This window comes from Pavona decussata, unplaced genomic scaffold (genome assembly GCF_977016875.1).
Source record: "Pavona decussata unplaced genomic scaffold, jaPavDecu1.1 SCAFFOLD_134, whole genome shotgun sequence".
Taxonomy (NCBI): Eukaryota; Metazoa; Cnidaria; class Anthozoa; order Scleractinia; family Agariciidae; genus Pavona; species Pavona decussata.
In genome coordinates, this window is record NW_028145547.1 from 3,415,266 (window position 1) to 3,441,318 (window position 26,053).

At 41.2% G+C, this 26,053-nt stretch overlaps 2 protein-coding genes and 1 pseudogene across 2 annotated transcripts; all 3 read right to left on the reverse strand.

Moving 5' to 3' along the window:
* Positions 1–1,295: 1,295 nt before the first annotated feature.
* On the reverse strand, positions 1,296–6,225 carry LOC146467780 (uncharacterized). The gene is made up of 2 exons (XM_085125557.1): positions 6,084–6,225; positions 1,296–1,993 (listed from the first exon to the last, which is right to left on the reverse strand). Exons 1-2 carry the CDS (start codon positions 6,136–6,138, stop codon positions 1,671–1,673), a joined length of 378 nt encoding a protein of 125 aa, XP_084981683.1. The 5' UTR covers positions 6,139–6,225; the 3' UTR covers positions 1,296–1,670.
* Positions 4,151–6,001, reverse strand: LOC146467781 (uncharacterized; annotated as a pseudogene).
* Positions 6,226–10,907: 4,682 nt separating the features above from the next.
* On the reverse strand, positions 10,908–21,082 carry LOC146467782 (uncharacterized). The gene is made up of 2 exons (XM_085125305.1): positions 20,965–21,082; positions 10,908–11,602 (listed from the first exon to the last, which is right to left on the reverse strand). The coding sequence occupies exons 1-2, from the start codon at positions 21,017–21,019 to the stop codon at positions 11,280–11,282; spliced, it is 378 nt and encodes a 125-aa protein (XP_084981431.1). The 5' UTR covers positions 21,020–21,082; the 3' UTR covers positions 10,908–11,279.
* Positions 21,083–26,053: the final 4,971 nt, after the last annotated feature.

The following is a 26,053-nucleotide window of genomic DNA, read 5'->3' on the forward strand; positions in this document are numbered from 1 at the left end:
GTTTGTGCATTTCTTCGCTTTTTGACCGCGCTACATTTTTTCCATTTACAATTTCGTGTCGCTAGTTTTACTTCTGAAGGATCCTCGGCGGAGGAGACAACTATTTTCAGACCTTCCTTGACGATGAAAGCCGTTATATTTGTCGATAAGTCGGAATTCGACAATTTTGTCATCTCTTTTTTTCGTTTCCCAGCGAAAGGCGAATAGTAGACAGATTGTATTACAAATAATGCAGTTAAGAACGAGCGGATCCGTTCGGATTTAGTGCAGAGTGCAAATGATATAACTCCCAAACAACAAAAGGCACTTTTCTAACCTGAACACTTTCAACCAAAGCATTTTAACACCCTATAAATCAAATTCAATGTGGACTAAATTGTCCCATACCGTATTTATCCCAATGCAATCGCTTTCAAACTAATCGACATGGCATAAACATAAGACAGGAACACTTTTCAATTAACTTTCCAAGTATTCTCTGGTGGGAAGAGAACACGCTCTTTCGGGTTTTAGTGATCAATTCACGTGGTGTGACGAAGAAGCGAGAAAAATTAAAAACCGCTCCTCTTTTCTTCTTTCGCTTGCCAACGGCCGTGGCTATCTTCACGACATTAGCTCACAAAAACAAAAACGTCCGGCACGCTGGGTAATTTTGTGCTACAGCGAAAAACTGGGACAGAGTGGGTTTGCTGCGTTTTGTTCACTTGAATTTCTAACGGCTCGCCTACAAGTTGTCTGTAAGCAAAGTGTTTGATAAGAATTTGAGTTAATCTGCTAATTTTAAATGAGGTATATTACCCTGCGATCGTTATGGCAACAGCTGTTGGTTGGAAAAACCAATGAAAAGGATAATTCGATCATAGGTTGAAAGGTGGTATAATATGAATGAAATCGAAGCCTGCCGTATATGTGCAGCTGTATATGAAAGTTTGTTATTAAAACATCCATTCTAAGGCGAGAAAAGATGTTGTGAGCCTCCTTAAATTTTACAATTGAAACATAAAATCTCGACTGTTAAATTTAGGCAAAACTTCGTAGTGCAGCTTAGTGACTGAACGAAACCAAGGTGCCAGCTCACCAGTGATCATATAATTAATAAATTCTGCCTGAAAAGCAGAACGCTTTTTCGCTAACAATACAACGGAAGACACCCCATTGCAAGGAGAGCGGCCTGGGCTCTGATAGTTGCTGGTTACAAGTACCACACACGTTTTGAACTGAATAAGACTGGTGTGAAAAAAAAAATAGAAAAGAAAGAAAATAAGAAGAAACTGAATCAAAACAGGAATCAACGATTCTGAAAACAACAATTACTTTTTATTACCAAATAGCTAATAACTGTTTTAATACAAGCTAGAGTTGATTGCGATGATCAACATTTTGAGCAGTCCCTCTATTCTGTCAGAGAGAGTCGAGCAGGAGGCTACATACGCGAGCGTACTTGAGCGTCGGCTGTCATGAAACCCGACCAGCGAAAAGCGAGAAAAGAGGTGTGTGCAAGGCAGGTGAGTTTGGCACTCTGATCTGTTGTCTTTTCTTGACTCCTTGCTCGACAGTTACCGGGAGAAAAGAGGTGGTGAGGATCTGAGAAAGTACCGCCTTTAACAACTAAACATAACAACTGAAAACAATCACAAAATAATGTTATGGACTAGTCCAGTTGAAAAAGTCTAAAAACCGAACACGTACACGACGTATGCAGCGACGATCAAAAGAAGACCGCTGATCATGGGTCCGGCCGCGCCGTTGCACAGGTCAGAAGAACAGCAACTCACTTCACACTTGATGTTATAATAGTTGCATTGTGGGATTCTCGATGGTGAGCAGGTTGCTGCGCAACCTCTAACGTAAGCTTCTTCCTTCGCACCAGAGATGGCGTAAAAATAAGCTTTGGCGCAGTCATTGGAACCAAAGCACTTGACCTTGATTCGCTTGTCATCACAGTCTCCCCAAGAGTGTGTGCTCAGGCACTGGTAACATTTACGGGAAATCACTGCAAAAGAGACCATACAGAGTTGCACGTGAGTGTTATGACACAAAGGATCTCACACTGAGAAAACAGAATAACTTTTGAGCCATTTTGGCCTAAAAAAAAAATATAAACTTTGATCAGTTTCGTTTGCTACTCTAAAATAGGGCATAGATTTAACAATTATATTCTTCGCTCTTGATTTTTATCGCGTGATAGTTGATGAGGGCGCAGCCCGAATCAGGTGTCACGCATAGAAATCGAAAGCGAATAATCTAATCGTTTCAGCATAAATCTACTAGTCGTTCAATACTAAACAAGCAAATTATCCAAATCCTCCTCCCAGACACTTTGAAAACCCGAAGAAGCCGGCTGAATTTTGTTGACAACCGTTACTCACTATCTATCACAGAATAGATAGCGGGTGGCGTAGCCAATCAGAGAACGGCATTCGTAATAGACCGCTAGTATATTTATACTAATTTTGTATATCATGGGTATAAACCAGGTTGGTACACATAGGTTTTTAAACTGTCTAAATTAGAATTACGTAACTCGTAATATAAAAGATATCATTGGTAATGCATCATCTTTTATATTCGTCATATGATGTGGTAATTACGTCATTATTGCCATATGGCGGCCATTTTGGATCCGCCATCTTGGATTTTTGGATTTTTTCAAACTGCTTCAGCAAAGCGCCGAAATTGAACAAAAAAGTAATCAACGGTGAAATGAGCTAAAAACATAAATGAAAGTTATGGTAAAAAAAGTGATTTTCCGTTATTTTAATAAGGCATTTTCTATATCAGTTTTGAAAAAACTGCCTTTCAAAATTGGTTGCCATAGTAACCTCAAACTCAATCAACACTAACCGACCACACCAAATTTTTTCCAGAAAAAATTCTGAAATAGTCAGTTTGATGTTTTAGGGCGTTCACACAATTCAAATATTAAAAGAGTTATTAAGTTTCAAAATCGCCACAATCAGAATACGCTCCGCCCCCACCCTCTCCGGTTTAGATAGGGTTAATTGACATTTGATTCTGTATTAAATTGAACTTTGTGATTGAAATTTAGAGTTGCGTTAAACTTAAAGCATTGTTAATTTTTTCCGAATGGTTTATGAGTCGCTCGACTACTAAATTTCTCAACGAAATTATGCATTGTTTCTCTTACAGATCCAATAAAAATCACTTTATACGCTTTACCATAGTGTAGTCAGTTATTCGAGAGCCATTTTCCCGGACCAGCTACGTACAACGCGTCGAGATTCGTGGCGTGGTGCTCGCAGTTAAATTTAAAATGCTTGCCTTTCTAGCAAGTATATTTCAATTCCTTGCCTGAATTTTTTTTTTCAGGCTTTCTTTCCGCAACTGCTTAAGTTTCGTAAATGATTAACTGCGGTAATCTTTTACCCGCTATTCAAATTTATGTTTCATCAGTATTCATATTCATTTATTCATCCTTCACGAGTATATTACGAACTCACAATACGACCAGCCCCCAGTTGGCTTGATAGCTCAGTTGGTAGAGCACTGCAATGGCATCGAAGAGGTCATGGGTACGAATCCCGTTCAAGCCTGAATTTTTCAGGCTTTCTTTCCGCATCTGCATAAGTTACATAAATAACTGCGAGGGTCTTTCCTCTATTTAATCTTTCACCTGCAGTTCAATGATATGTTTTATATATTCATATTTATTTACATAGTGCATGTTTGGCATTACAATCAGTAATAGGCCATTTTACAGTTGTGTGCATAGTGATCTGGTCTTGGATTGGAAGCGAGGCTCGGGTGACCTTGTTTTGATACAAACCTCACTGCTTTTCATATGTAAATGAAAACTAGTTAGCATAAGAACAGCATTATCTACATTTCTAAAAGGCACTAATTATTCATGTGCTGATGACCCAATCAGCTTGCATTAATTGGGTCAGGTGCATGTATTTTGATACCCAATGAACATAGCGACCAAGACACATTCGATTAGTTCAAAAACTGATCAAGACACTGATCAAGAAACTTGAATTTTAATCAGTCTTAATACTAAATACAGTATATTTGCCGCTTCAATCATAATACTTGCAACAACAAAAGGGCAACATATTAATGATTCTTTCTTAGACACCGTTACATTAATTGTACAGTTTTTGAATTTCCTTTCTGGAAAACAACATCCTTAAAAGCAATTTTTCTCTGGTAGAACATGAAAACTCAGTGCACTAACACTTGGACCTAGGATTTTTGAAACTTTAGACAAATTTTCTTCCGTGGGCTTTTCGTACTGAAACAATGCATTAGAACGATGCTCCGACCTTTCGCGAATCAATTTTTCTTCCATCCCAGCATTGAACAGGGAGGAAACACAGGTAACGCGCAAACGGTTTTGCGTTTAAAGCCTGCCGCCTCTCACATTTCATGCAAAATCTTGTTCATGCTGTTAATACCTACGGGCACTTTATCGAACGGAACCTTAGTTTTCGATGGCTTAAAGTAAAATGCAGTAACTTTATTTGCATGAGTCTCAACTAAGCCTAAATACAATCTAAATATCTCCACAAGGCACGGCTCGTGCTTTTCCTCCGTAGAATGACAAACGTGCTTAACCACTAGTGGCACATACTTAATATCACAAAGACCTCCATGATAAGTTTTGGAGGCATTTCCTTCAAACTTAATAAAATTTGAACCAGTTTCAAAGTTGTTTACTCACAATATTTCTGTGATCTCTCCCACGCAACCCAAAAAACTTGAACTTTTCCGTTGTAGAAATAGATCGTGTTCAATAACGACTTAGCTGATGTTGTTCCAAGCAATTTCTTCTCCCAGAACGTTGCTTCTTCTTGCTCGCTCACAAACTCCAATAATTCAGCGACAGAGCGTCCATTCCGGCAATATCTGCGCTCAGAGCGGTAACCTTGTGAAAATCGTAGTCCTTGAAGAGACCACCACAATCTAATACCGGAACTTTAACCTCTCTTAACCTCTGCCATTCGACAAAAATGCTCACAGCCCACTTGTTTTTATACTTAGTTGAAGCTGGAACGGCGTCATTCACCAGAACATTTTCTTGAAAAGAAGTTTTAGGAACGCGAAATCGTTCTGATCCGGAGTCAAGCTCCATCACGAGCCGTAATGTTAATCTACCAAAAAACCCGCCCGCATGGCCGCATATTAAGGGGCTGTTTACATGGAGGGAGGAAGATCCTAGCACTAGGAAGATCCTAGAAGGCGGATCATCCTATCACCATATGTTTTCTGTATTCAGTTTACATGCAAAAAGTTGTACTTGGCCCTAGTGCTGGGATCTTCCTAGCTGAGAGATAGGAAGATCCTAGTACTAGGAATATCCTAGCTCCATGTAAACTACCTTCGCTCGGAAGATCCTAGTACTAGGGACAAAAAAGAAAAAAATATGGCGGCAGCCGAGCGTTCAGCTGCTAAAGGACGACAATTTTTCTTCTTTTTCTTCTCCACTTGGTAACCACTCCGACCGAAATTTCTGCATATAAACCAAACAACAACAACTTTATTTTCACATTTTTAAGATTGTATTGATACATATATGAATATTTAGTTATTTAAAGTTTTAAAAACATTAATACGGAAAACTAAACAAAAGTATCTAATGTGGAAACGCCTAGGGCCTAAGTAAACCATATAGTTTTCTAAGTTAGACACTAGTCTTGTAAAGAAGCCTTTTAAATGTAAACATATTCAACACACACACTCACAGACGACACACGCACCGCTCATACACTGACTGTTATAATAAATAAATTAGAGGAATTTGACTAGCTAGGTTATTATTTTTGCTTCGATGTAGTAGGTACTGTTTAGCTTTCAGTCTACTGAAGTTTGAATTTGATCCGCCTTCTTGGATCTTCCTAGTGCTAGGATCTTTCTCCCTCCATGTAAACAGCCCTAAATATTCATTTCAGCTTGTTGAGCTCTCTGTCAACTTTAAATTACCAAACACTGTCTTGGGCTGACTCAGGCTTGGTGTGTTCGTCGCTTCATGCCGCGTCATAGAATTGGGTACAGATCGGATGAACTACATCCCTAATACTCTACCTCTAAAACATTTACGCAAAAGGTTCACATGCACTTACCCGTTGGCAAGAATATTAGGAACATGAACATCGCCAAATACTGCAAATTCCGCATGCTGGTTCTTTGTTTTAGTCAGGAAATTTTTCTGTTAGCGTCAGAAAATATGCTGTGTTCATACGCAGCTGAAAGCACAAACGAATTTCCCTGAATTTTACCACACACCTGAACTTTGACGTTTTTTAAAAACTAAGTGCAACCTCATTGGCCAACGTCAAAATTAATGATAACAAAGAGATCACTTTTTGGCCACTCGTGCGCTTTCTCTATAGTTAATTAACGATTGGTTAATGCGTCAGCGTGGGTTCGTTGTGATATGAAGCACGCAAGAAGTTGACCCGGAGGTTTGGAGAACACTAAAGATGCGTACTGAGGCCTGTTTACACATGCGATTTTTGATGCAATTTTTGTCGCGATTTACACTGCGATTTTTGTCGCCGCCAAGTTGCAACTTCAAATCGCGCGTGTAAACCAGCTTCGATTTCATTGCGATTTATCGCGCTTTGTCGCCACGAGTTTCGAACATGCTCGAAACTTGATGCAATTTGGCGGCGATTTTTCAGCCAAATGCGTCAAAAATGACGTGTCAGCCGGGTCCCCACAGGTTGCTTGGTACCTGATGCGCGCCATTTTGTTCCAGCAAACATGGCCATGCATAGTGCGACCTCGGAAGAAAACAAAAGGTTCAAACCACCTAAAAAAAGAACCATCAGTGGTCTTATAAAGAGAAAGAGACTTTCATTGAGCTGTGGCCAAAATATGAATGCCTTTATAAAACAACATCACAAGAGTATAAACTAAACCACAAAAGGAAGGCGGCCGTACAGGAAGTTACACGGTGTATCAATGAAAGCTGTCAACCAGAAGAGCCCTAGATCCATTCTCAAATAGTTCTTGTAATGTTCTCGGTCGTGCATTTTTAGTTCTTTTAAAAGCCTATGAAAAGCACCCTCGGTTTCTCGGTTTGCCAGCCACGGTTTCACCTATACGGTTCTTCATCTGCGTCTCTTCCTTCTTCGTCGAGCAACAGCGACTGCATTACCAATTTTTGAAGCAATGGCAACTTCTTCACATTCTTGCATTTTTTCGTAACAGTTAAAGAAAGGAAAAGCAAAAACAAAAGCAAAAACTACATCATCGTTTAGGGAAGAATTTGCAACATCACGGAAAGACGACAAAACGCCATCTTTGTTTACAAGACGAATGCGCATGCTCCAACGCAAAACTGCTGCTCAAAATTACCATGTTTCATAGAAATTGCAGCGATGTCGCGCTGAAATCGCGCCCGAGTCGAACTGAAATCGCAGCTGGTTTACACGCGCGATTTAAAGTTGCAACTTGGCGGCGACAAAAATGGCAGTGGAAATCGCGACAAAAATTGCATCAAAAATCGCATGTGTAAACCGGCCTTAAGAGTAACAGTTGCTCGAGGCGTAGCCGAGAGCAACTCTAGCTTCTTGAGTGCTCTCCAAACTTCCCAAGTTCTTCATTTCTGGATGAACGTACAGCTAACGCATGAATTCAACGCGGTAGTTTAACCCGTTGATTCTATGGTTGACCAGAGGAGTTTCCAAGCATTCACCCAATGTGCAGTAAAAATACACAACTTACAGGGTAAAAAAAAGCAACACCTGTTTAGTCTGGTTGTCAATTAAAATTTTTCAAACTTGCAAATTAGATCCTCGCGTTACATGGGAGAATTCTTTCCACTCTCGAGGACGTGTTTGTTTACGTAAGATTACGCAGTTGTCACGTTTCATCAGTGAAAATAGAAAGAAAACAGACAACTGATCATGAAGCTTTCCTAAATGACAAATTTATTCTGATAAGTCTTTATTCTAAGAAGCAAAGGTATACAAGATTTGAAGGAACTGCGAGTCCATTTTGAAGTGAATTTATCAAATACAAAGAATCGGTCAATTAGAAATGTATTTTAGTAAAAATTCAAAATCATACCTGTAAGTCCTTGTGAATTGGATTCCCACAAGTATTCGAACATTACCAAGAAAGTGATGTCCGCTTGTTCGCCGACTGGATAAAACGACAATTTTCTCTTGAAGCACAATTTCTTTGTCGTTAATATTTGCTGTTGAAATTTTGTTTCAGGTTATCGTTTCGAAAAGGTGTGGTTTCCCTCTGAAAAAGCGAAATTGGCTCCTGAAATTTAGTGTTATGAGACAAGATGACATGGGCCTCGCTTGTTCTCTTTTTTCCTTTTCTTTAGGTTTTATTTGCCGGGAGTTAAAAACTCCAGTCCCATAGAAAAAGTAGGAAGATCTTCTGCATTAGCTGGTTCGCTTGTTGCCATCCGTAGTTAAACTGTTTGCTGAAGTTTTCGCCCGTTTTTGAATGCAAAATGCCGAAGTCACTCAGGGAGATATTTTTATTCTAGAGGCATTTATTTGCTGACGTTAACAGCGTGCACAATAACAACAACAACAACATTTTATTAAAAATTAGAAATATAACTAATTAATATATTACTTGCGGGATATGAAGCACGCGCACGCAAGTGAATTTGATTCCACGAATTTACTAGCTATGTTATAATATTAACTAGACTTTTCGGGTTTTCTTTTAATATTACCGATTGTGTTCTGTTCTGGAGGTTGTTTTGTGGTCAGAAACACGTTTTTTTTAATATTACCAATTGTGTTCTGTTCTGGGGGTTGTTTTGTTGTCAGAAACACGTTTTCAATGTAGTAAATAATTAATATTTTGAGCAGGAAGTACTTCCAGACGGAAATTAGTTGTGATGTCAGTTAAACTCGGATCATAAGGTGAGGAAACATGGAAAGCGGTTTAACAGCTCTTCAAAACGATTCTTTTTAAGCCAGAAGTCCAGGATGTGCAGCTGAGAAATTCTGATATTTAAAAGACCTTGAAACCGTTTAACGGTTAATAATAACTGCTTTTTGTTTTTGTTTAATTTTAGGCTGTTTGACGGCTGACGATTAACCCCGTTGAGGCCCTCTTGTTAGCTTTAGTTCCAAACGTGCAAATCTTCCGTGCAAGTGGTGATAAATTTACGTTAAACATCACAGAATCTTTTATCAATCTTGCCTGATTCAGGTTCAGAAAATGGGGCGTAGTGCAAAGAAAACTGCGATGCAAACGAATAATAAAAGCCAGTCTCTTCTCGTTTTTCCTGCTCCTCGCTTTTATTTTTTATTTTCTTCGCGTCGCTCCCCACTCAGATCTGAAAGCCTGGAACATCATGCTACTATCTCTCTCTCCAAACCCTGTTCTATTTCAAACCAAACTATCGAACTTTCTCGTGCTACATTCTTCTCTCCGACCATTCTTCTCTTCTCTCCACACCATTTTTTTTTCTTTTCACCACAGGGTCCTCTGTCATTACTTTGGTAAGTGGTTACCCTGGTACTCATTTCCATTAATTGAAGACAGATCCAAGTACTTTATACCCCATGTCAGAAAGGAATGTGACTGGTCGATACGGTCGTCCATCTGTCCATAGAAATAGATACGACGTAATTTTCCGTTACCTTTTATCAGACCTAACCTTTAAAATTCTGGCTTATGTAGCAAGCGTAGTAGTAGTAGAAGCTTTATTAACGGTATCACTTCATTAAAAATTCTCTTCCAGCGAGAAGTTTACATAACAAATTACAAAACTACAAAGACACAAATATCAAATACTAAAAGAAACAATTCTACAGTTAATTGATTAACCTAATTAACCTAAGTATAGCTAAATAAGTACTAACGCAACTCCCTCAGTCAGCCCCAGTTCCAGACAGTCAGAGCGTACTTGAAAGAGTTGAGGTTTGTCTCATTTTTAAGCAAGTTTGTCGCCAAGGCCATTACACATGACAGCCCCCCCCCCTCCCCCCTATAGCTAAACGCCCTCTTTGCAGCTTCAGTACGGGGCCTGGTCACAAAAACATTGTTTGAGGAGCCTCGTACATTCTATGAATGAAAACATATTCTTCAAACCTTCGGGATTCAATGATCACCTTTAGTGATTTGGATACACTTATTGTGAGCTGTCGTAGAGCGCCTTTGCTCGAGGGTATCCCGTGGGGGCACTCAGGAGTCCACGGGCCATACATGGGTTCCTGCCCATGGGCCACAAGAGGTTACATAATAAAAGACGGAGGGTGAAAAACTGCTTCGCTTGCCAACGGCCGTGTCAGTAGCTTCACATTAGCTCACGAAAACAAAAACGTCCAGCACGCTGGCTAATTTTGTGCTATAGCGAAAAAGCTGGGACAGAGAGGATTTGCTGCCCCCTGTCTTGTTCCCCAAACATCTAATGGTTCGCCTACAACTTGTCTGTGAGTAAAGTGTTTGATTAGAATTTGAGTACTAATTTCAAATGAGATGTAATACCCTGCGGTCATTATGGCAACAGCTGTTGATTGGAAAACCAATGAATAATTCGATCGCAAGTTGAAAAGGTGCTGTAATATGAATGAAATCGAAGCCTGCCGTCTATGTGCAGCTGTATGTGAAAGTTTTCTAAGGCAAGAAAAGATGTTGTGAGCCTCCTTAAGTCTTACAATTGAAATATAAAATCTCGACTGTTAAATTTAAGCAAAACTTCGTAGCGCAGCTTAGGGACCGAGCGAAACCAAGGTGCCAGTTCACCAGTGATCATATAATTAACAAATTCTGAAAAAACGAACGCTTTTTTGCTGACAATAAAACGGAAGACACCCCATTGCAATGCGAGTGGCCTGGGTTCTGATAGTTGCTGGTTATATGTGCCACATAAATTTTGAACTGAATAAGACTAAGGTGGAAAAAAAAGAAAAAAAAGAAAGAAAATAGGAAGAACTAAATCAGAACAGGAATTAAAAATCTGAAAACAACATTCACTTTTTTATTACCAAATAGCTAATAACTGTTTTAATACAAGCTAGGATTGATTGCGATGATCAACATTTTGAGCAGTCCCTCTATTCTCTCAGAGAGAGTCGAGCAGGAGGCTACATCCGCGAGCGTACTTGAGCGTCGGCTGTCATGAAACCCGGCGAGCGAAAAGCGAGAAAAGAGGTGTGTGCGAGGCAGGTGAGTTTGGCACTCTGATCTGTTGTCTTTTCTTGAAGCTTGCTCGACAGTTACCGGGAGAAAAGAGGTGGTGAGGATCGGAGAAAGTACCGCCTTTAACAACTTAACATAACAATTGAAAACAATCACAATATAATGTTATGGACTAGTCCAGTTGAAAAAGTCTAAAAACCGAACACGTACACGACGTATGCAGCGACGATCAAAAGAAGACCGCTGACCATGGGTCCGGCCGCGCCGTTGCACAAGTCAGAGGAACAGCAACTCACTTCACACTTGATGTTAGGAAGGTTGCACTGTGGGATGCTCGATGCTGAACAGGTTGCCGCGCAACCTCTAACGTAAGCTTCGTCCTTCGCACCAGAGGTGGCGTGAGCTTCGGCTTTGACACAATTAGTGGTACCCACGCACGTGACCTTGGTTCGCTTGTCATCGCAGTCTCCCCAAGAGTGTGTGCTCAGGCACTGGTAACATTCACGGGAAATCACTGTAAAAGAGACCATACAGAGTTTCACGTGAGTGTTATGACACAAAGGATCTCACACTGAGAAAACAGAATAACTTTTGAACCGTTTTGGTCTGAAAAAAAATTATAAACTTTGATCAGTTTCGTTTGCTACTCTAAATTAGTGTATAAATTTTTGTCATCATGGGTATACATAGAGTTTTAAACTGTTTAAATTGGCATTGTGTAACACGTAGTTTGCTGGCGAGCCTTAGCGAGGCAGCAAGCTATTGTTCATATAGCCGAAAATCCAAAATTTTGTCGGATGCCAGATCGGAAGCATGCGCAGTGGGTCAGTTTAAGATAATCCGCAGCATTTTTGTCGATGTCAGATGTCAGATTGCAAGGATGCGCTCCGGCTATTGGTTGGTTTTCATTTAATATTCGGGACATGCACACAGGGTGTTTCACATGACATGGAATGCTGCGTCCGATTGTGTATGATTGGGTTATGTCACGTCTATTAGGGTGCGATGGTGTGAAGACACTTTAATGTGAGTGTAGGTTTTTGTCGAGGGTAGAGGGTAAAATGTCGAGGGTCGATTTTTTTTGTATGCTTTATTACAATATATATTTTTTCATATCTTTTTTCGTATCTCTTGTTCACAAGATTTCCCGCCTCTCTCATATTGACAGGAATGCCCGGCTGTAGTTCGCGGGGTTTCCTCTCTGCAGCACTTTCTCTCACATTCTCCTATTTCACTTGCGAGTGTTCAAGTGTGTTCCACCGAGTAATTCGTAGCGGAAGGAGTTTTTACAGCTTTCTCCAACTGCAATGTCACATATGGAAAAGAAAAGAATTAATTTAGGTTTTGAAGTGGCATTCAATCCGCCCGGGGACGGGGATTGCTTTTATTCCTAAGTTAAGTGGTTTGCTTGTTTGTTTGTTTGTTTTTTAATCGTTACGGCTTCACTGAGAGCGTTCACGTAATCAGAAAACGAATAAATCTGTCACGATTTTCGCTTTGCCAGCTGCTTGATCGTGTCTGTGTGCCTTACAAAAGACAGCAATCGCCTTCAAACTACAAGCGTTGAACGGGAGGACGGTGGTTAAATTCCTCCCACAACGATTACCGTATTTCCTCGAATACGCGCCCACGCTCTAATAAACCCCTACGCCCCCACCCCCTACCCCCCACCCGAATAAGCGCCCACCCACTCGGCCAAGATTGCAAGTACGCGCCCTCCTCAACCGCCCATTCACTTTCTTAAATAGTAGAGATATGAGAGTTCGAGATTCAAGGAAAACCTGTTTCCATTGTAATTTTGTTTGTAATGTTTTTAGCTTCAACTACATCGGCATCAATGCACGTAGGAGAATAGTTTATTTCTCGTAGGTCCCTTCCATTCTATCTCCCTGTGCTTGCAGATCTATTTGCATTAGCCAAAATAGAGTTAAAGTTCCTTTTAAGAAAAATCTTAATAAGCGCCCCCCTCCCCCCTGAATTAAGCGTCCTTCTTCGAATAAGCGCCCCCTCTTTTGGCCGAACTTTTAAATAAGCGCCCGGGCGCTTATCCCAAGAAACAGTCAAATACGGTAACTCACTGCAACACGCGCGTGTGAAATACGGTATGAGAACCTGGATTTCGTGAATGATAATTTTGCCCAGAAAAAAGAATTTGTATGAATAAGTACCCAGATATTAAGAAATCCCGCTTTGGCGTACATATTTGAGTAGTCCCTTCGGCTAAAGAAAGGAAATACGCGAACGAAAATCAGGGCATTTCTGTCAATTTGAGAAAGGTGGGGAATCTTGCGACCACGAGATGCAGAAAAACAAGTGGTATTTAAACATACAAAAAATCAACCCTCGACATTTTACCCTCGACAAAAACCTACACTCACTTTATACCATTGTGTAATCTTTTGGGAGTTTTCGGGAGATATAGAAAGTTCATCCGGTACATTGTACGACTGTATTTTTTAATAGTGTTTAACGCTGCTATGTTGTTGGACGCATTGTCAACCGAAATTTCGTCCATTTTCGAGCAGCTCGGCGAAAGTACACGCTATGTTGTTACACGCTTTTTCAACCGAAATTTCCTGCGATTTTTGCATTTTTCCAATTGAGCAGCCAGGGGAGAGAAGTTTAGTTCGCAACGTGCGGTCAATCCAGGTTCAATCACTGAAGGCATTATTTGACACCACTTTTGTTTATCTTGTTGATGATCGGGAGAGTGGATTGTAAAAAAGGATTGTACCTTTAAATACAGTACTAGTGGACGCTGTTGAAGCGCGTTGTCGAAAAACAAAATCATACTACAATGAGATCTTAAAGTGTTCAATTCACCAGAAATTTGCATATTTTTGTTTACGACGTCACCGATGCGTGACATGGCACGTTCCGCTTTTGCGTAAAAACTGACATCAAAACTAGGTTTTTTAGCAAACTAATCTACTTGATGTAATACTTTTGTATGAGAAGGAAAAATATGATGAAAGATGTCGAGTTTTCATGTATGCAAAAAGTTATGATTAGCAGTGAATTTTTCAGTTAATAGGAGTGCTTCTTTCAGCTCAAGACATTTACTGGCGGGAAATATTTTTTGGCGGCAACATTTCAAGTAAGTCACGTTGAGCAACGCAATATCACGCATTCTGTCTGACTAAAACGATTCAGTTAGTTCAATCGCGAAGAGAGGATAGGTTAAAAAATCGGTGCGGCCTACAATAAATAAGGCCACTAGTGCTAAAGGTAAAAGCTCTAAAAACCGTCTTGTTTATTCAAAGTCCATACCGACAATTACTTTTAAATTAAATTATTTTTAATGAAATTATTTCTAAAATAAATTATTTTTTATTCTTAAAAGACACCGCACGTTGTGGAAATAACGAAAAAACCTATAACTTTGCTCAGATTCAACGAAAAATCTCCATTCTTACACTAAAATGATTGTCAAACTATTCTCTACCGGCGAAGGAATTGCGCTTTGTTTGACAGTCCCGAACCACGATGAGAGACTTAAAAGAGGTCATTGAGAAGCTTACGTTATCGTAATGGAATTTCCAAAATTTCCGGTGAGACCCTGAGTAGCATAACTCAAGGGGAACAACATAACGCGATCTTCATGACTCAAACTATTCCATTAGCAAGGATAGTTTTATCAATCGGCGAAGCATACAGTTGGAATAAATGAATCAGCCACACTGCCACAGCATCTCGCGTACATGCCAGTATAGGCATCTTGTTCATTAAACTCTTCCCTCTCCTACTCGGGACGTATTGTTCTGATTGTCTTCAACAAAAGCAGGCCAATCGAAATCCATTCTTGTCGCTTGTATCGTGGGGGAGGGGACCCACTCACCCCTACCTGTGTGACGTCAAAGCATCATTTCATTTATTCATTAAAACTGGATTAAATTTGTGGCGCTATTTTGTTAACATGCTGTGGACTCAAGTGTGCCGTTTTCAAACGGAAATTTCACCATTTTGAAACGGTAAATTGAAAGAATAATTGCTAAGAAGCACTCGATATTTAAAACGGTGGAAATTGGAGAGTTCGTGGGGAAGGAATCGTCCTCTGTTTGACAGTCTTAGAACACGATGGGAGACTGAAATGAGGTCATTGAGAAGCTTATGTTATCGTAATGGAATTTACGAAATTTCCAGTAAAGTCCTCTTTAGCATAACACAAGGGAAACAACGTAACGCGATCTTCGTGACTCAAGCTATTCCATTAGCAAGGATAGTTTTTTAAATCTGCGAAGCATACAGTTGGAATAAATGAATCAGCCACAGCAGCACGCGTAAATGCCAGTATAGGCATTTTGGTTTTTTTTTTCTTCGTCGTAGCCACAAATCTGTACATTAATTTTTTCATTAAACTCTGTCCTTTCCTAGTAAGGGTGTATTGTTCTGATTCAGTTGTCTTCAACAGAAGCGGCCCAATCAAAATCTATTATTCAGGCACATATCACGAGAGAGGGGACCCATTCATCCCTTCCTGTGTGACGTCAAATCATTACAGTCGAACCTCCCGTAAGAGACCACCCATAATGTCAAGGATATATGTGGTCCCTTCGGGAGGTGGACGCTTACCAGAGGTCACACCACAGGGGGTCTAAATTTCGGGTAATTTACATATGGAAATTACGGAGACCTAACCCTTTTGCTAGCGTTTATCGAAACCCATAGTAATAACTTTTCTTAGCTACAAGTATATTGAGACTGGTCCAAAATTATTCTAGGCAAAAAATCTTAGGGTCTATGGTGATTATTGTTTGTATCTCACAAATTACTTAATACCGATTGAGACAATTATTGTGAAAGAAACTTGACTCTTTTATTACTCCAGTTGGCGCTGTGTAAATAACACAAAAAGCAAAAGCATAAGCAAAAAGATAAGAAAGATAAAAGATAGGAGAGTTTTTTTTCCCACAATGGATTCAATCTGATTTAAGTTTATTCCAGTGCGAAGTATAGTGCATGTGTATTTTATCAATTGTTTCAATGCTATATCGGGAAACACTTGCGGTAGCTCCGACTGTGAGATTTACGGCGTCCGTTGTAATGATGTGGCCAATATGTTACAGCGACACATTGTTTAATTTCAATTTCAGAGATACAGCCGATTTTTTGTCAAATGGTCGCCTACGGGAGATTAAAACTGCTGAAAATTTTAAACAATCATCTCTAAAAGTGCTCGCTTACGAGAGGTGGTCGCCTACGAGAGGTTCCATCTATAGTGATTTCACTTGAAAAACTTTGGTATTTTGGAAAAGTGGTCGCTAATGAGAGGTGGTCGCAAAGGGAAGTTCGACTGTATTTGATTTATTCATTAAACCTAGATTAAATTATGCCTTCTCCCAGAAGGGATTTATTGTTCTGATTGTCTTGAACAAAAACGGCCCAATCAAAATCCATTATCACAGCAAAGAAATTACGCTTTCACAAACAGATCAAATAATGAAAGGAAGCCAGACCAGTTTCAAAGGGGTCATGACGTTATTGTAGAGTAATTTCCGGTATGATTCCCAGTAACACAACGATAAAATATCACGCAGTCTCTTCGAATAAAACCGTTCAATTATTTCAATTGCGAAGGGAGGATTTATACAATAAAGAATTGAAAAATTGTCAAATACTTGTGAATTGTTCGTGGCTAGTCTGACGCGGCGTTTCGTCTTGGCCAAGAGACTCTTCAGAGACCTTCAGAATTTGTAAGCAAACTCGTTGAGCATGGCGCTCAAAGCCCCGTTCGCAAATTCAAGATGTTAGCAGTCTGGCCCTCTATCGCAGAAGGATTCCCAAGCGCACGTACACGAGTTGAAATTTATACAATAAAGAATTGAAAAATTGTCAAATACTTGTGAATTGTTCGTGGCTAGTCTGACGCAGCGTTTCGTCTCGGCCAAGAGACTCTTCAGAGACCTTCAGAATTTGTAAGCAAACTCGTTGAGCATCGCGCTCAAAGTCCCGTTCGCAAATTCAAGATGTTAGCAGATGCTAACATCTTAAATTTTTGTCTTCCACTAGTGAGTCAGATATGTAATATGCCCTGGGTCATGACGTTTACCGAAAGCTATTTCCGGTATGCGAATAGATAAATAGGAAATATAAATACCGTGTAGCATGAAAATTTTTGCGGATTTTGCGGATTGACCTCGATCCGCAAAAATTAGTTCCCGCAGAAAAAAACCCCCGCAAAATAAAACACCGCAAAAGTTAACTCCCTCCATTAAATTAAAAACTCTGTTTTTAATAGAGTTATGCCACTGGGGTGATATACGTCATATACATTGGACTTAAACGTTTAAGTTATCATCATGAAAAATTTGCGAGCCCCACTCCTGCACTATTCGGCGTCTTTGTTGATTTTAGTTGACTTTTTAGTGCATGTGCTAAGAGATGCGTGCTGACAGATCTTAACCGTTATGAACAGCTGAAAATAATGATCACTTACTTCTGTTGCGATGTCATTTCAGTAATTGTCTAACAGGTCAGTATTCGAGTCAGCGAACGGGTTAGCAAACCAGGTCAGCATGGTGAAAAGACAGATCATGAGTCTCTTTTTAACCAACTACGTGTACTTCCAAATGACGTCGTCTGGGCGAAATCAAAGCAGTCACGCAACTTTAACTGCCAATCACAAAGTTCAATAACAGAATCAAACGTCAATTTTAAAATCAAAGCAATCACTTTTCTCACATTCCAACACGTGCTACAGTGTCGTCATAAGCAAGCACGCTAGTTTGTAATCTCCAGCGCTAATCTGACCGCAACATAATTTCCATGTCATGACAATGAAACAGTGGGCTGCCGCGAACGTATAATTATAAATAAAATGCTTCGAATTGGCAGAGAAGAAAACGTCATGTTACTTAAAAATGTTTACTAATACCACATGTGATTTCAGTGTTACACGTAACATTGGGAGAAATTTAACATACCGTACTGCACTTTCATTCGAGGGTTGACAATCTCTCTTTATATAACAACGTATTTCAGTTTTCAGTTTCAGTTTATTGTTTTGCCATAAAAATAGCGAGTCACCCTGTCATGACGTTTTCAGAACGAATTTCCCGGTATTATCTCGAGTACCGTAACGCAATATTTCAATTGCGAAGGGAGGATAGCTTTAAAAATCTGCGAAGCGTACAACAGAAATAAATCATGCACAGCATCACGCGTCAATGCAAGTATAGGCATCTTGTTCCATTATGAAAATCCTAGATGGATACGTTTGGTATGCGATTAACCATAATCTTAAAAAGATCACGCCTGATCCTGTAAAAAATTTCAACCTCAGTTTACAAAGTTTTGGTCCCACGCATATACTTTGGTCTAATTATTTAACTGAGGGAGCCCATTCCTTATAAGCCCGTGGCTTCCCATGGGCTTCCTCGCCATTAAATAATAATAATAATTTGCAATTGTAAACTATTCAGAGCTACCGTGTAGCACTTAAATTTTGCAGGAGTTTTATTTTTGCGGATTGGCGATTTTTTGTGGTTTGCGGGAACAAATTCTTGCGGTTCGAGATGACTAAAATTTCTGCTGGGAACTAATTTTTGCGGTTCTTTGTTCAAGGAGCACTAGAGAAGCATAACACCACAGAAGTCAGTGTACCAGCAAATACTGCTGCGTTTAACCAGCCCCTCGGATGTATCAGTTAATCGTTCCTTTTAACATTTCATGAGAAAAAAAATTCAAGGATGGTATGCAGGAGAAGTTGAGAAGAAGATAAACGCTGGGCAAAACACCAGTGACATTGCAATTGAGATGGGCATTCCAGTTACTTATGCGTGAGCTTTCCTCGCGTTGGTTGATCGATGTTAATTAGTACATGCAGAAAAACCCAGCAATCATCGAGGATGGATGGAAAAAATGTGGCATCGCAGACGCCCTCGCAAATGGTGTTCCTTCAGATGACCCATTCGTGCCAATCTAATGTACTGAATTGCTGTACACTTGACATTTTCTGTGTTTTTATTTGCGATACAGACTACCGTATGTACCTAAGCTCTGGTTGCTAGTCCAATGCAACGTCACTGACGTTTAAAAGGACGCACAACGCCTGAATTCGTTCCATATCGGTTAGCACAATGAAAGCGCGACAGATTGCGGGAAAGAAACTTGATGGGCGTTGTAATGTAACACTTCCGAAATGATTATAAAGGCGACTCCAAATTACAAAATGACACGCACACAAACAAAGGAGGTTAAATTCTGATCTGATTTTGTAAAAAGGAACCGTTGTCAAGTCAGTCCAGTATACAAAGTGGTACTTTGTCGTCACTTGCAATTCTTTCATGTTATTACTGCAACATGTATAACTTACACAACCTTTCTCAAGCCCCGCGCCGAACGCGCTTTTACACCCCTTGAAAGTTTGTCTTCCGAAATACATGTATACGATCCTCTCCTATTTGTTACCAGCTTCCCCCTAATAGGCCTTATCACGGTTTTCGACGCAATTTTGACGGGTAGGCAAACAGGCTTGAAATAACAGTGTTTGTATGGAAATCCGATGTCAAATAATTTTCATAAAACATTGCTTCTGAAAAATTCATGAATTGGAAACTTTTGGCAGTAGAAAAAGGATTTTAAGAACAAAATTTAATAGAGGGATGTAGCTGTGACAGAAAGCGTCCAGTCGTGTTTTGAACTTTCCATACATTTGTCTGAATAGCGAACCAGCCGTGAGCTGCTACTAAAAATAGTGCGTGGGAAAAAAGACAGGGAAATGTATGGAAAGTTCAAAACACGACTGGACGCTTTCTGTCACAGCTACATCCCTCCAATTTTGTTCCAAAACTTTCCAATTCATGAATTTTTCAGAAGCGATATTTTATGAAATTATTTGACATCGGATTTCCATACTAACACTGTTAATTCAAGCCTGTTTGCCTACCTGTCAAAATGGCGTCGAAAACCGTGATAAGGCCTGTTTTTTAAGCAGAATGAACGGTCACTACTTGTCCGTTTACTTACGTAAAGTACAAAGTACACACACCTCCCGCGCAACTGCGTCATTTTCCATAGGACGGTCTATCAAAATGCCACGTCTCAAACAATTCTGAGCAATATCTTCACTTAATCTTCGTCAGCAATTTAAACTTAAGTATCACAACTGCAGACTCGGACAATCCCATTCCATAATAACAAGTAAATAAATCGTGTGTTGTTTTCTTGTGACCGATGCTCAAGTTTCGATCGTACAAGACAAGTTTCATCAAAACATGTTTAATTTGTACAATGAAGATTGCAAAAGTGTTAAGTTAAATCCGCCTAAATTGTGACCGTTCTCTGCTTCCACATCTTTGTATACTCCTTGATCTAGTCTCGCTCCTGGTGCAATATAAATCTCCGCCACGTTCACTTGCATAACTTATGAAACATACATAGTTACATACATTTATTGTAACTCCCAACCCGGAGCAACGAAACCGTACCAGGAGCCGTACGACCGAGACAAGATCAAGGGATATAGAAGGATATATGGAAGCAGAAAACAGTTGAATTTAGGAGTATTTCATTTTGGTAATCTTTATTGTACAAAGTAAATATGTTTTGGAGTTATTAAGGTTAGATGTGTCTTGTACAATCGAACAAAACCCCTGTGGATCCAGTGGCCGTTGATAGCCTGCGTCGCAGACCGTCGGCTGGGTGTGGTGTAGGTTTATAGACCGATATACGACAAAGATACAGAGTGACATGAGCTGTACACTGTATTTTTAAAGTTTGTTGAGCTCTCCGTCAACTTCAAATTTCTAAAAGCTATGTCTTGGGTTTAGACTTGATTTCGGGCTTTGCGTGTTCGTCGTCTCACTTCGCGTCATAAATGATCTACATTCTTATACTGTACATGAAAAGCATTTACGTAAAAAGGTTCAAACTTACCCGTTGGCAAGAATACCAGGAACATGAACATCGCCAAATACTGTAAATTCCCCATGTTAGTTCTCTCTTTCGGTGAAGAAAATTTCCTGCTGGCTTCTGCAAATATGCTGGCTGTGCGTAGCTCAAAGCAGAATTAGAAATGAACTTCACACGCCTTAAAAAGTGTCAGAAGTTTGACGTTTACTACTACACTTGCAATCTCATTGGTAAACGTCAAAACCGATTATAAAAAAAAGATCACGCCACTCACTTGCCGCGTGCGTTCTTCATTAAACGTGCAACATTCCGTACAATGGTGATAAATTTAGGTTTAACATCACAAAATCTTCAGAAGATTAAAATAAAATTTAGCCTTTTCCAAGCTCCAAACCGCAGTCTCTTCTCGTTTTTTCCCGCATCCAGCCCCTTCTATTATTCATTTACTTCGCGTCGCTCTCCAGTCAGATCTGAACGCCTGGAACATGCTGCTATCGGTTCTTCAAACCCTTCCATATTTCCCTGGGGGAGGGGGGGGGGGGTGAAGGGTACTCTCTTATATGAGCTATATAGGTATGTGCAGCCCCAAAGGGTATGGAATTTTTAGCCGTTTTGGTCATAAATAGGGTATCGATTTTAGCCATTTTGCCGCCATATCTTGGTTTTCACATGACGTCATAAAAAACTGAAATTCATAACTAAACACAATTTTGGGTTTTTACCTTCATCACATATAAGAAAATCTAAATTTTCATCGGCTTGCTTGTTTTCAGCGGGATAGCATTCTTTGTTTTGAAAATAGAGCAGTTTGAATTTTAGATTTTTGCGCAGTGCGTGACAGAAGGATTGCTGTTCTAAACATGTCACGTACATGAAAACATCGATCCGTCTCGTGTTTTTTTTAGGTCTGATTAGCTAACATGTAATAGAAGCGTTAATGTCAATGTGTGAAAGTTCAGCAGAGAGAAGAAAGGCTTTGAAATAGCCAAGGTAAACTCCAGATGTTTTTGCTGGTTTCCGGCCGCCATGTTGGTGCCCATCAGACGGGGCACCAACATGGCGTCCCATACTAAACTCTGTAATTTTCCGTGGTACATTTTCTCGAATAACTTGATTAGGAGATATCGCACAGCCCTGTGGCTTTCACACGTTGTTTATGTATCACTCTTCTACAATATATCAATTTCTTGACTTAATCTATTGAATGGTTGAGGATTTTATTTTTTCACTTGCGTGACGATGTGTGAGGTGAAAACCACCTATTGATAATAAATAGGGTATTGATATTTGCACTCTAGTCTTGAGCTACTTCCTCATCATGATGTTTACGGGAACTGTGTACGTGCCGCAACGGCTTGTCATGCCTTTAACATTGGTCTGAACTAGGGAAATAATCATGAGGCAGGTCTGAGTCAGGGTATGATTTAAGGGCCAGGTCATAAATAGGGTAGGGAAAATCGCAGATTTTGGTCATAAATAGGATAAGGGTTTGGGAAGCGGGCCGCACACCCCTACCCAATTTTCTGGGAGTGAGCCCTTCCCCCCCCCCCCCCCCCGGCCTTATTCCCAGCTATTCCAGACCAAAATAGCTATCGAACGTTCGAGTCCTGTGTTTTTCTCCCTGGCTTCATCGAAAAATTCACGATCAATATGTTGTTGAGCAATAGGCTTTATCATGCTTTTGGACGCCATTTTGAGGAGTAGGCAAACACGTCTTGAAATAACTGGTGTTTGTATAGAAATCCAATGTCAAACATGTTCTTCATTTCGTTGACAGCTGTTTATAATTTTAGCCTTTTTTATTATTGTTTTTTCTTAGCGTGCGATAAGACCTGTCACGCGAGATTCCCGCCATTTTTATCATATTTAGCCAATCATGCGTTTCAGATATCATCGCATTGCCTTGTCAGCCGTGTCCTGTGGGTAGATGACCCTACAAGTGAAGTCCCCAGAATTGTTCTTAGGCGAAAACCCGTAGAAGGGCAAAAGGTGAGTAAGACAAAGGTCGGGACATAGGGATGGGTGGGTGGGGTTCGTAAGCCCAGGTTATGCCCCATAGCCCAGCGAAGCTTCGAAAGCTTAAGTACACCTTCGGCTGCTACCAATGTGTTGAGTAAAAGACGATATCTTGAGGTAAGATAATATCCTTTACAGTGCGCATGACTCGGGACAGTACTATATCCCAACCCATGCTTACAGTAAAAGATTGGGCGAAAACCCGTTAGCAGGTACTACTGGATTCGCACTCCCTCCTAACTAGGTCCTATGCCAAACCCAATCCCATTCCCAACCCGCGAAGATCCCGGGAAATAACCAAGAGGTGGGAGTAGATGTAACAATCGTGTTTAATGAGGTTACTCAGATTACATGCTCAATGTTCCGCTTTCTGGGTGACTTGCGTAGTGGCGGAGAGGCCGCGCTGGACAGATGAGGGGGGAAGGCAGGTTCAAAACCGTGAAGCTGATCGAGCTCGTCATAACGTGAGGATGTGTCTGGGGTAGCCAGGGACATCCGTGCCGCAACTGAGTCGGTTTGGAGCGACTTGTGAAGCTGCAGGTAATATTTAGCCATGCGGTGAGATTTCCATCCCACGTGCTCTACGATGTCGTCCAAGGCACACCCCGCAAGAGCCATGGTAATGCCCCCCCCCCCCCCCCCCCGCGGCGAAAACTATAGAGGTTCTTGTTGGAGAGACCCGCCGCTTCTAGGTAGCTCTTTAAACGGGCTTCAGCAGCATCCGTAGAGAAAGGGTCGATGAGAACAGCGTTGCCACGCGTGGCACGGAACAGAGGGCCGCTATGAACAGAGACCTTAATCGCCGTACATATAGAAATGTAGTCGTCCAACGCCTTAACAGGGCAAATGGCAGGGTTTGGATGCCTCGCTACGGCAAAAACCCTGGAATCGCCGGACCGGAGAGTTTTCTCGAAAATATGATTAAACAGTATCCCCTTATCGTTGGGGAATCGTAAAATTTCGGCTGCCTTGATGTTGGCGAGATCTGAAGGGCGGTCACCAGAAAAGAAATGTAGCTTGAAATAGGCTAAGTCTCTTGCAAGAATGTAGAGGTGGATAGGGTCAGTACTGGCTGTATGCAGTTTTCCGTTGATCACTTTGCAAAGGGCTACTAAGTCACCAATAAAGAGTGGTTCGGCTTGTTTCGGGGTGGCTCGCGCACGTAACTGTTCTTCCGTCACCGCTTTGAGGTAGCGTTTCACCGCGGGGTGTGCTGCGGGGTTAGGCGTGATGGTATCTGAAATGGTGGTGCCGGTGGTCTCCAGATGATCACGTAGGATGGCCCGCAACTGCCCTATGTAGGAGTCAACCGTTTTAAAAGCAAGACGACGAGGGCAGCTGCAGGAAGACGTGGTTTTTGATGCCCTCCCTTGAAAGGGGCAACTCTCCCGGTGAACTTTAGTCTTTGAATCCTTGTCCTTCCAAATCAAGAAATATATAATGTCTCTTGGAGACACGCTGTCGAGGGATTTTGGCGGAGATGACCTCCTAAGGAAAGAGGTAAATTCAATCTCCAGGGCGCTGCGCTTCCGTCTATACTCAGAGGATGCAAGATTGTGTTCTAAGGTCTCCCAGCGTGCCGCAAGGGGACACTGGTCAATAACAGACATCTGGTTGTCCTTGTTGGGAGAGGTAACTGGCTGTCGTGGTGTGCCACATTGTTGACAGAAGAGGTAATGTAGGTCGTTTGGCGTAAAGCAGCGAGAACATTCCGTTTGGATAACAGGTTTCCATGGCATGTATGTCTGGAGTTCAGGCTGAAGGAAAGAAAGGCCAAATTGGTTATTGGTTATCTCCTCTTATAAGAAAAAGCCATAAATCCCATGGCAACGGGAGTTGGCGTGGTTGATGAAACTCGTGTTGCTTAGATGGCCAGAGCAGAACCACGTGGTTCCCCTTTTTGCCTAATAAGTGCCGCTCGTTCGCGCACCGACAGAGTACGGGCCACCAATATGGTCTGGGAATGATATCTGGGACGAGAATGGTCGCCTTCGCCTTTGAGGATAACAGGTGTTGAATTGCAGAGCCAATAAGATATATAGGAGGGAATAAGTAACCGTTTTCCTCCCTTCCCTGCTCATCAAGGCGTGGGTTGTGTGCAAAGAAATTTACCCCGGTGGACAAAGGGGTGGGGTGAGGGGTGTAGTGGCGAAGACACTGACTGTTAGAGTCCAGGGCCATGAGGTCAATAGAGTGGGGGCCAGCGAGAGCTTCCACGCGTCCCCAGAAATTTGGAGCCAGCATGACGTCAGCGTCTGACCAAGCCCTTGAGGGTTGATCTGCGGGGTTTAAGGCACTCGGTACCCACTCTAGGTGAAGAGCTATGTTAAGGCGGAGGGTGGTCTCAAAGATTTGCTTTAGAACGGAGTTTACGCCTTGGTTTCTACAGCCCTCTCGGAGCCATGCATGATGGAGTACTTTATTGTCAACCAACACGTCCACCCGTGCGTTCTCTTAGTGCGAGGAAAAGGCTTGAAGGGCACTGAGCAAGGCGAAGGCTTCTTTAACAGCAATATCTTTGTGTCCTTGATCTTCACTGAAATAGTCGCCAGTAGTCTCTACCCCTCCAGGAAGAGATAAAGTTGCACCCCAGCGAGACTGTGAGGCGTCGGACGCTAGGTGTTTTACAACTTTGTGTTCTTCGGCGTGCCAAGGGACACATCCCGTCCATGAGTCCAGAAAACGCCAGTGAAGAATTTCTGCGCGTAAATCTCCCTCGAGTTTTATTGGCGTCACGAGTTCACCCTGTCTCCTAAATGGCACGATAAGACACCACGTCACAAGCTATGAATCAGACGATCATCAGTTCGTAAACGAATTCCTGAACTCTCTCTATGTGGATGATTTCAAAGGGGAAAGGACAATAATTCCGAGGCCTTGGAACTCTATTCGAAGGCAAGATTTAGAATGAAAGATGGAGGATTCAATTTGAGAAAGTGGATTTCAAATTCACAGAAGCTGATACAGTGGATTGATCACGAGGAAGGAATTCCTATCACAGAGGCTGTTACAGTAGCAGAAGAAGATCAAACATACGCGACAACTCATCTTGGAATGAAAGGCAAAACATCCGAAGAGAGAAAGGTTCTTGGTCTGA